The sequence below is a fragment of the Wolffia australiana genome, chromosome 3 (assembly GCF_029677425.1).
Source record: "Wolffia australiana isolate 7733 chromosome 3, ASM2967742v1".
NCBI lineage: Eukaryota > Viridiplantae > Streptophyta > Magnoliopsida > Alismatales > Araceae > Wolffia > Wolffia australiana.
Window position 1 is genome coordinate 10791507 of NC_135837.1, and position 10994 is coordinate 10802500.

Sequence of the window (10994 nt, forward strand, 5' to 3'; positions counted from 1 at the left end):
AAGAGAAGGAAGCGTACACAATAAGCTTAGGCAGAAATGATTGGCTCACTTACTTCCTGCTCTTCAAATAAGCAGGAATCCATTCTTGTCCTGACTCACTCTTGATGAAAAATATTTTAGGAACATTTTTTATCATCTATAATTCCATTCAAGTCAAAGTGGAATTTAGTTTCATCAAGATTTCATAGTATGATCTCTTCGAGGGATTCTATCCAATATGTAATGGGCATAGATAATTTTTTCCCTGATCTATCCACTTTTTTCTCAATGTTCTGTATACAAATTATAAAATTATTAATAAATATATACTAATCATATGAGTCTTATTCTATTTGTATAAGGTATTCCCATTCATCAAAGAATATAAATATGAAATTATTAATAACTTATTTTCTCCCAATTTTGATCTCTTATTTTTCCTCTCTCTCTCTCTCGTACATATCTCCCCATCTCTCCATCTCTCACCCTCACACATACATACATATCTCTTCCTCTCTCCTCTCTCTCTCTCTCTCTCTCTCTCTCTCTCTCTCTCTCTCTCTCTCTCTCTCTCTCTCTCTCTCTCTCTCTCTCTCTCTCTCTATCTATCTATCTCTCTCTCTCTCTATCTATCTCTCTCTCTCTATCTATCTATCTATCTATCTCTCTCTCTCTCTATCTATCTATCTATTTATCTATCTATCTATCTGTCTATCTATCTCAGTTCTTATGATCCTCTAAGGAATTAAACCAATTCTGATATCTCGCAAGATATTATCACATATAAATATTTCTTACCTCGTTTATGTATCTATAATTAAATAATCCCATCGGAGTCTTCAACACTTTCTTATTTATCCTCCCTCTCCTGGCTTCCAAAAATAAAATTCCATGTTCACCACCTACCTAATGTTAATATCTCTTTACTTACCATATTCATCTCTATCTTACTTATAACCATAACTAAATTAAAATTCTAAAAATATTTCTTCCACTTCTTATCATAATAAAATTATTTATGATACTGCTATAAATTCATTTCAATATCCTAGTTATTATATCATATTCTTTTACTACGTGTTATCTTAAATTGTCCTTCCCTTCATTATTTCCTCCCATTTACTTATTTTGTATCTTCCGCCATTTCGCTGCCTTTATTGCTATTTCTCCATTTCTTATTTAATCTTACTACATAATCACTTTTGTTACTTCATCCATCATCATATTTTCCCTAACCCTAAGTTAACATTAGATCAATCTCCAAAGACCAGTCCCTGCAGAGAGGACCTCATTCCTATTATAGATATTTGAATGATAATACATTGTTCATACCCTATTTCAATTCAGGAGCACCTCCTGCACATCAACCCCGAAAATGCCAGTTTGATTAGCCGAGATTACAGTACCTGGAGCAGGACATCTCTAGTAATGACATCAGTACCAACCCTGAATAGATTGCGGCTGGTGTTATGTGGCCAGTGCTTAAGATGATAAACGACGTTTAGATGTCTTTAGGTTTAGTAGGGTATACGATCGCTTGTTCGCCCACTTTGCAGCTTTGGCACCTTCCTAGACACATCTGCTGAAGAAAGATGCTTTTGAGTGGTGGAAAAGGGTTCACTGCTTTCGGCGACTAAATAAAGTGATGGCATCATCAAGGATGTTGGAAAGAATGTGCCGAGTGAAGGCCAAATATTCTCAAAGTCAAGAGGGGGTCCAACACTGACGAGGACTGCTGGAGTTTTGAGTGGTTGCCAACTGGATTGTGACTCCAGATCACTCTAATTTGGTTTGCCCACTGGGATCTGATGTCCTACCAGGAGGATTCCTAGACTTCCACCTTGAGGAAAAGGTTCTCACTGGAGGGGGGAGTTTGATCTGATCAAGTCAAGGGCTTATAAAAAGTTTGCTCATTCGGCCCCACCAAATTATGCCCAGATGACTGTCATGGTAGGATCTGGCCCAAGGCCTGCAGAATTCTCCCTTTTTCTTTTGAATTAAAGGACCTGTAATGACTAGTAGGAAGTATTTTTCTGATTTCTCATCTTTTGAGATGCCTATTGCATCCAGCAGAGTGATGATGTCACCATTATCTTTTTCTTTTGGGTAAAAGGACTAAGGACTAATAGGGTAAACTAAGGAAATATTTTGCTGATTTCTCATCTTTTGAGATGAATACTGCATCCAGCAGAGTGATGATGTCTCATCTTCTAATAAATTTGTATCCCTTTATTTTGTAATTGTGCATACATGCCCCTGTAATGTCTATGAAAATACGACCGTTATGATTTTCTAATTTGGATATTGTTCAGGTGATTGCCCTGGTGCAAGATGTTCAGGGTTTTCTTACTTTGTTTATGCGCGCACTCTTCTCTTTCTCTCGACCATGGGCATCAGGATTTGATCTCCCTCGAACAACTCCCAGTGAATTGAGATCATTCAAAGAAGTTTCAAATATGTAGAATTTTGAATTTGCTTCTGTTTGACACAACAGATTTTAAATCCCACATCCCTCTGAGCCATGTACCAGACATCCTGATGGTGGAACCATGTCTAACTTAAGCCAATATATTGACATCATTACTTCATGTCTTGAAAATTAATGGCATGTTCTGAAAAATAAAATAAAATTCACAAAATTATTTTGCTTAGGCTATGTGATTTAAAGAAAGCCAGATCATGCTTCAAAAACAGATCTGCTATTTAGGCCATTAAAATGTATCGTTTTCAGTAGAAAAACAATACATATATTCATAGATGGTGTTATAAACAGGATGATATCATATATCCATGGAGATAAAAGGTACTGTCAGGCATACCTTTATATTAGGGGCGAAAATGGGGAGCAAAGACAATAAAGTAGGTAATCAAAATCTCTTCCTGCGATTCGAATGAAAGGTAATGATTGGGCATAGAACATTTTAGGAAAAACATGATGCTCTCCCATCAAAGGAAGTGGAATATATCTACCTCAAGGTAAGGAAAAGGAAATTCTCACTGTGTAAAAAACTGAAAAAACAGTACAGCTACACGAGGATTATTTTCCAACCAGTAGTAGAACAGGCTGGTGTATAAGTCCACATATCTAGAGATCCAGCTGCCCAGTCAGAACCTCCAATATAAAAAATAAAAATCCTCAAAACTCTACCCAAAACTTAGAATAAGAAAAATGAAGAAGATGTAGAAGAACATGGCAAGGTGAGAGGGCTTTACTTAGCGACTCGACTTCGAGGCTTTGGCAAGGCTAAGGATGAGGTCACGGATCTCATCACTCGTGGCGCGCTCGAGGGCAGTCCTTCCATCAACATCTTTAACATCGAAGTTGGCACCGGCCCTCATCAGTTCTTCTATCTTCGGCTTATCCCCTTCGGAGGCTGCCATGAGCAGAAGGATATCCACTGGATGGATATTCTGGCCCAGTAATGCCTCCATCTTGTCATATGTTCCCTCCACCGCTAACATCCCCATGTAATTGAAGTACTGCCCACACAACCACGTCACATTTTCTCTCTCAAATTGCACTCTTTCTTTCTCTCAAAAGCGAAAATTTGAAAATGAGGCAAGGATGGTAAACTAGAGGATAGAAATTGATGTCGAAATTGCAGGATCATCAAATCTGTGAATGCATTTATTTATGAAACTTCAAAGTCCTCTCTCAGTTGCTTTAGATAACTCAAAAATATATATTCTTCAAAAAAAATGCAAAAAATATATAACTTGAAACACAGGACTCCTTCTCTATCAATTTATTTATTACTCATGATCCATGCAACATAAAGTTTTTTTCTCTTTTTTCTCCTTTACCTACCGGCATGCACGGTATAATCATTAATTTCCTCTTTCTACCTCTAGAGATGACCCCAATGTGAAAAATGAAATGTAAAACATAGGAGATCTCTCAATCGTATCAGTCTAAACAATATGCGCCACAAACAAATAAAAGCTCGCTCTCTCATTTTCTTCCTTTTACTACGTATATACTCCCAACCACACGCTCAATGAAATCTTCTGAGAATAGGTTCATTCATAAAGATAAAGTTCCTCTTTCTCTCTCAAGGATATAACATGGAATATAAACATAAAACACGGGAATTATTTCCCTCTACCAATGTATCTAGTTCTTAAAATACCCACATTGAAGAGGAAACTTAAAGATCCCATCCCTCATTTCTCTAACTAGATACATCATAAAAGATAATGTTTCTCTTTCTTTCTCTAGATTACACTGCAAAAGTATATTACACATCCTCACGAGAATTAAAATGAAAATAATGGCAGACCGAGAGTAACAATAACATGATAATGTCACTTGGCGATCTATCTAGAATCAAGAAAATGAACAGGAAGATAGGATAGGAAAGGGCAAGAGATAAAAAAAACAAGAAAAGCAAGATTTGCCTATGCCTCAAGAACTTTTGATAACCATATACACCTCAATCGTGCATGGAAAAACTTCAATAGATCATTCGTCAAATAGGTCTATCAAATGCATATCCAAGGGGGTATGAATGTGTTGACCAGGATATTTCTTATTCGCCCATTTCAGGGCTATATCATAATATAAGCCCGACATGATATTTACGATAAAGCTCACAGAATAGGCCCAACTAATAATTTTCTTAATACGAAAAGCAAATGGACAACCTCCATATTGACGTTGTAAAACTATTTTTTACTACCAGAAATGAAGGATCTGAAATTAGGCGAGCCCATCAGACATAACTAGGAAATGCGTATAATTAGATCAAGCTCAAGCTTTCATCTTTCATAAATTAAAACGTAATTTTAAAAAAGATAAATGAAATATATTTTTGCAAAAATTTCAGGGCAGCAGCTATGCACGATATTTTATGGAAGATTCAGTGGCTTAACGAAATCAGATTTCAATCTTGTTTCATCAATCAACTTACCCATCGAAATCAAAGAAAATAACAGGATAATATCATATGCTTATGAATATTTAACAAATTAAACCATTTCGGAAATTCTAGCGAAAATGTCTATGCACTGCTAAAGAAAAAAAGTAAGAAAAGCTAATGGAATAGCTAATTATAGATACAGAAGGAACTACTGGAATAGCTCATGTTTCCTACTTACAAAATTCAACGGGAGATATGCCGAGATGATGATCGAGGAAGATCAAAAAAATATTACCTAACAGTCTAACTATTTATCTGTCCGTATGTCCATAGGTCTCTCGGTCAACCTATCTATCTATCTACCAAAATACCTCTTCCTCCATCCATTCATCCACTTATCTCTCTATCTCGCTATCTATCTTCATCTCTTTATTTTTGTATTCTTTTCCTCTACTGTTCAGGATAAGATCCCAACAGAAAATAGCAAATTAGAGCAACTCAAACAATAAAATGAGTAAGGCGAGGCAAAGCGAGAGCAGAAAAAACTAAAAATTAATGCCGAGATCAAATACAGAGACCCAAAATAAGCAAATTATAAAAAATAAAAATCTTTTCACTTATGAATCCAAGAGCTGGGATGATGATCAAGAAAGAAGTAACAAGATGAGAGAGAGAGAGAGAGAGGAAAGTTGAAGGAACAATTACGACATTAAATCAAAAATTCAGAAGGATAAACGATGAGATGAAAGAGAGGGGAATGTTGAAGCAACAATTAATGAGAGAGAGATGGGGAATGTTGAAGGGACAATTAAGGCCCTATATCAAACATGCAGAAGGATAAATGATGAGATGATGAGAGAGAGGGGAATGTCGAAGGAATAATTAAGGCCCTATATCAAACATTCAGAAGGACAAATGATGAGATGACGAGAAAGAGAGGGGAATGTTGAAGGAACAATTAATGAGAGAGGGGGAAATGTTGAAGGAACAATTAAGACCCTAAATCAAACATTCAGAAGGAAAAATGACGAGACGATGAAAGAGAGAGCGGAATGTTGAAGGAACGATTAATGAGAGAGAGAGGGGAATGTTGAAGGAACAATAAAGACCCTAAACAAAATTTTAGAAGGATAAATGACGAGATGATGAGAGCGAGAGGGGAATGTTGAAGGAACAATTGATGAGAGAGAGGGGGGCATGTTGAACGAACAATTAAGACCCTAAATCAAATATTCAGAAGGATAAATGATGAGACGATAACAAAGGAAGAAGAAAAAAATATCTATCTCAAGCTCTATCTATCTATGTCCAAAATTAATTAGGATAAATGATGAGAGGATGGGAGGGGAGGAAGAAAGAAATATCTATCTCAAGATCTATCTATCCATCATCTATCTATAACCGAAATTCATTTCAACAATTGATGAGATGATGAAGAAGAAACAGACACATATCTCTATGTCTCTGTCTCGAGACAGAAATTGATAGCAAGATCAAACACAGAACCCCAAAATAAGAAAATAACAACAAAGAATCATCCCACTTTCAAATCCAATAGCTAAGATGATGGGCGAGCAGGAAAGATAACTCAAGATAACTCGAGAAAAGAAAGAAATTAGATTGAACGCAGAAGAGACAACCTGCTCGACATCGTCGCGGTCGAAATCGTCGCGAGACTGGCTGCCATAGATGCCGGCCCCTTCCGCGTCCATGCCGCGGCTCCCGAACCTGAACCAGCACCTGGCCCCGCCGCCTCTGACATTGGAGATTCCCACCTTCGCCCGAAGACTGTGACAACCCATCAAGCTCCCCAGCCGCCCCCTCGAACCCAAGAACTGGGACGAAGCCACCGAAGAAGAAGAAGAGGACGATGAAGATGAAGAGGGGGCGAGGCGATTCACCGGGGCTGCCATGGAGGAGAGGTTGAGGGATATGGAGCAGGGTATGGACGCCATTTGGAAGGGGAAGAGAGGGGGAGAGGAGGGGAACTGGGTTGGGGAAGAAGATGGGGACAGACGGAATGGGGAGCTAAAAGATCACTCTTTTTCTCCGGCCGCCTCTTCGATCTTCAGCAGAGGAATCTCTCTCTCTCTCTCTCTCTCTCTCTCTCTCTCTCTCTCTCTCTCTCTCTCTCTCTCTCTCTCTCTCTCTCTCTCTCTCTCTCTCTCTCTCTCTCTCTCTCTCTCTCTCTCTCTCTCTCTCTCTCTCTATCTATCTATCGCTCTATCTATCTATCTCTATTCTCTCTCTCTATCCATCGCTCTATCTATCTCTATTTTCTCTCTCTATCTATCTCTCCTCTCTCCTCTCTCTCTCTTTCTCTCTCCATCGTTCTATCTATCTATCTCTCCTCTCTCTCTCAATCTATCTCTATCTACCTAGCTATCTATCTATCTATCTATACATCGCTCTATCTATCTCTCTTCTCTCTCTCTCTATCTATCTATATTTCTCTCTATTTATCTATCTCTCTTCTCTCTCTATTTCAGTCTATCTCTCTATCTTACTCGCTCTCTCTATTTCAATCTATCTCTTCTTTCTCTATCTCACTCACTACCTCTATCTCTCTCTATTTATCTATCTCTCTTCTCTCTATCTATCTTTCTTCTCTCTCTAACTCACTCACTCTCTCTCCAGCTATCTATCTATCTCTCTATTATTTCTCTATCTTACACACTCTCTCTATCTCTATCTATATATCCATCTCTATCGCTCTCTTTCTATCTATCTATATCTATCTATCTATTAATCTCTCTATATCTCTATCCACCTCTTTCTCTCTATCTCTCTCACACATTCTCTATATCTTTCCACCTATCTCTCTATCTTTCTATCTTGAGCTCTCGCTATATATCTATATATCTCTCTATCTATCTCTATCTCTCTCGCTCTCTCGCTATCTATTTATATCTCTCTCTATCTATCTCTATCTATCTCTATCTATCTCTATCTCTATTGCTCTCTCTCTCTCTATCTATTTATATCTCTCTATCTATCTCTATCTATCTCTATCTATCTCTATCTATCTCTATCTCTCTTGCTCTCTCTCTAATTATCTATCCATATATGTCTCTCTCTATCTCTCTATTTCACTCTCTCTTTATCTTCCACTTTCTCTATATTCCTCTCCTCTTTGCTCTCATACATATCTCCCTTATATTTATATTTCTCTCTCCTCTTTTCTCTCATACATATCTCTCTCATATTTTTATCTCACTCTCTACACTCTCCTCTTTCTCATGCATATATCTCTCACACACACATATATTTCTTTCTATTCATACAATAGGATAGATATATATGCATCTTTCTCTACGTATGAATGTATGTGTTTATGTCAATGTATATATGTATCCCTATCTATGTATACCTAACAATGTATCTGTCTCCCTATGTAACTCTATCTTAATGTACACATTGGCCTATAGGATCACATGCATATATTTCTATCTTTGTACCTCTATCTTGATATATAATGTGGACGCCAAGCCATATCACACCACCATGTTTTTATTTAAGTTCATTGATTAAAATATTAGGTCATTCTTATTCTAGTGTGGTGACACTAAGGACAAATACTCAACAACACGAATATGTGCAATGGCCAAGTCAATTATGATGAAATAATAATACAGTGATTGTTAGTCTTTGAACATATCTTTTATATTCCTATTCGATAGATAATCTAGGTGGACATCAAATTATCCAAATTGAATAGTATAATATGATCATACTTATACGATAGTTATGGTTGATCTTGTAGGTATTAATGTGGTGACACTAAGGCCAAATACTAGCTACTCTTTAGATAAATATTTCACTTAATTGTTCAGACAAATCTTTGAATGTTAATATACGTAAACATTAATCACGTCTATGTCACGGTTGTTGATGGACAACAATATTTCGACAACTTAAAAGTCTCTAACTACTAAATTCAAACAAGTCATAGCTCGGATGTAGTAAGAAGCTCACAGAGATGATTGATTTGTCAAGACGAGATCATCCGCCCTCAGTATAAAAGGAGATTGACTCATGGAAGACTATGCAAAAAATCCCTATCCAGGATGTGGGGTATAAGAGAAGGTATTCTCCAATGAACCTTGTTACGCATCAATGCTATTAAATGATGGATTAGGGTTTGACACTCAACCATACCCTAATTCATTCGAGAGTTTCACGTAAATGAAGATTATACATATACGGTAATCAATGACAACAAAGGTTCGATGAGAGAATTCAAATACTACTCGATATTTTTTAAAGCATGAGGTGTAGCTTGGCACCCCATAAGCTGGAAAATTAGCCTATTAATTAGGTTTAAGCGATCCTAAGTTAATATATATATGATAACATAGTCAATTAATAAGGTTGGCTAATAAATATTATTGATCCACTCAATTTACTAACTAGAATGACACATGGATCACATGCATAAGATCATACAGGAATTGGTAAATATATTTTACTTAATGGGTTTTTGAGAAAAAACTTAAGTAAAATATAAATAAGTGAAAGGGCACCCATTTTAGGTACCTAGGCAAGTTAAACCTCGCCCCACCCCGTTTCTCCATTTTTATCACTTCTCCACTTAATCAAGGAGAGATTCTTTATAATAACGAGATCTTCAATATTTTCAAGTAGAGTTGGAGAAGAAGTCGAGACCCAAGAGCAATGTGATCGTGTGAATACTTCTAGAGTCCAGGCAAATGAACGCCATCAAAACAATCTTAGAGTGAGCAAGTCATTGGTGGAACAAGCTTCCCACAAGGTATATATAATTTATTGATTTAATGATCGTTTTGGAATCGATAATTGCCTCTGATTCATATAACCAATGCACCATGACCCAACATCTCTATGTATCTCTATCTCTCCACATCGTTCCCTGTCCTTGTGACTCTCTGTACTTTTGTCTATGTATCTCTCGTATTTTTATCATTACATTTCTCACTCTGTATCTCTCTTACTATCTCTCTATATATCACTCGCTCTCCTTTTTTCCTTCTTTCTTTCGCTTTCTATATATCTCTTTTAATTGCATCTTTATCTCTTCCTCTTTGTATCTCACAATTCATATCTCTCTCTTTATCTCTTTCTTTGTATGAATCTATCCATCTTTTGTGTCTCTTTTTCTCCCTCTCCCTAGCTCTTTATTTGCATGACTCTTTCTCTCTCTTTGTATCTGTCTTTCTTTCTCTCCCTATCTACCTCTTTGTAAGTATGTTCCTCTTTCTCTCTCTGCATCTCTCTTTCTTTCTCTGTTTTTATGTATCTCTTCCTCTGTCTCTGTCTCTCTCTCTCTGTGTCTCTATCTCTCCCTCTCTATACATCTCTCTTTCTCTCCCTCTTTTTTTCTCTACACATTCCTCTCTTTCTCTTTCCTTCTCTTTCTCCGTCTACATCTCTTTTTCCTTCTCTCTCTCTCTCTCTATAAATTTCTATTTCTCTCTCCCTCTCTTTCTCTCTCCCTCTCTTTGTCTCTTTCTCACTCCTCTTTCTCTCTACATCTCTCTTTCTACCTTTCTACCTCCCTTTCTTTGTCCCTTTCTCACTCCCTCTCGTTTTATTTGTCTATGTCTAGTTACAAATTCTTTTTGTCTCTAACCATCTTCCTTTCTCTGTCTCTCTCTATTTTCTCGACATCTCTCTCTCCCTTCCCCTCAACATATAATAATGCATGTGCATCTCTTCATACTATTCCATCTTTCCCATTTACCACTCTCCATGTTTGTTCTCTCTCTTTACCTCCACATCATTTATTTTTCTTCACCAACTTAGCACTTTATATATTTATATTCTCTTCTTTCTTCTTGATTACTTCTTACTATATACCTCATCTCTATTATCATTATCCATATCCAATTTTTTCCTATCTTATATCCATCTCTTTTTCCTCCTGTTGTTTAGAACGAATTGCCTCAAAGGAATCAAAGTGTCACATCACTCTTTCTCCTTTATATCTCTCATTTCCTTTATTTCCCTTTCTCGATATGTTTATCCTCTTTCCTCTTAATGTATTATCTCTATTCCTTTTCCATTTCTTTCTCACTCACAACCTTCATTTTCTATTTTTCTTTCAATCTCCCTACAGCTTTGCATCCCTCTTTATTCCTCTCTTTTCAGTATATTAATATCTTTTATCCATCTCTTTTC

At 36.8% G+C, this 10994-nt stretch overlaps 1 protein-coding gene across 1 annotated transcript; it reads right to left on the minus strand.

The window, feature by feature from the left end:
* Positions 1 to 2956: 2956 nt before the first annotated feature.
* On the minus strand, positions 2957 to 6916 carry GDC1 (Ankyrin repeat family protein). The gene is made up of 3 exons (XM_078572494.1): positions 6479 to 6916; positions 3193 to 3459; positions 2957 to 3091 (listed from the first exon to the last, which is right to left on the minus strand). Exons 1-2 carry the CDS (start codon positions 6791 to 6793, stop codon positions 3193 to 3195), a joined length of 582 nt encoding a protein of 193 aa, XP_078428620.1. The 5' UTR covers positions 6794 to 6916; the 3' UTR covers positions 2957 to 3091.
* Positions 6917 to 10994: the final 4078 nt, after the last annotated feature.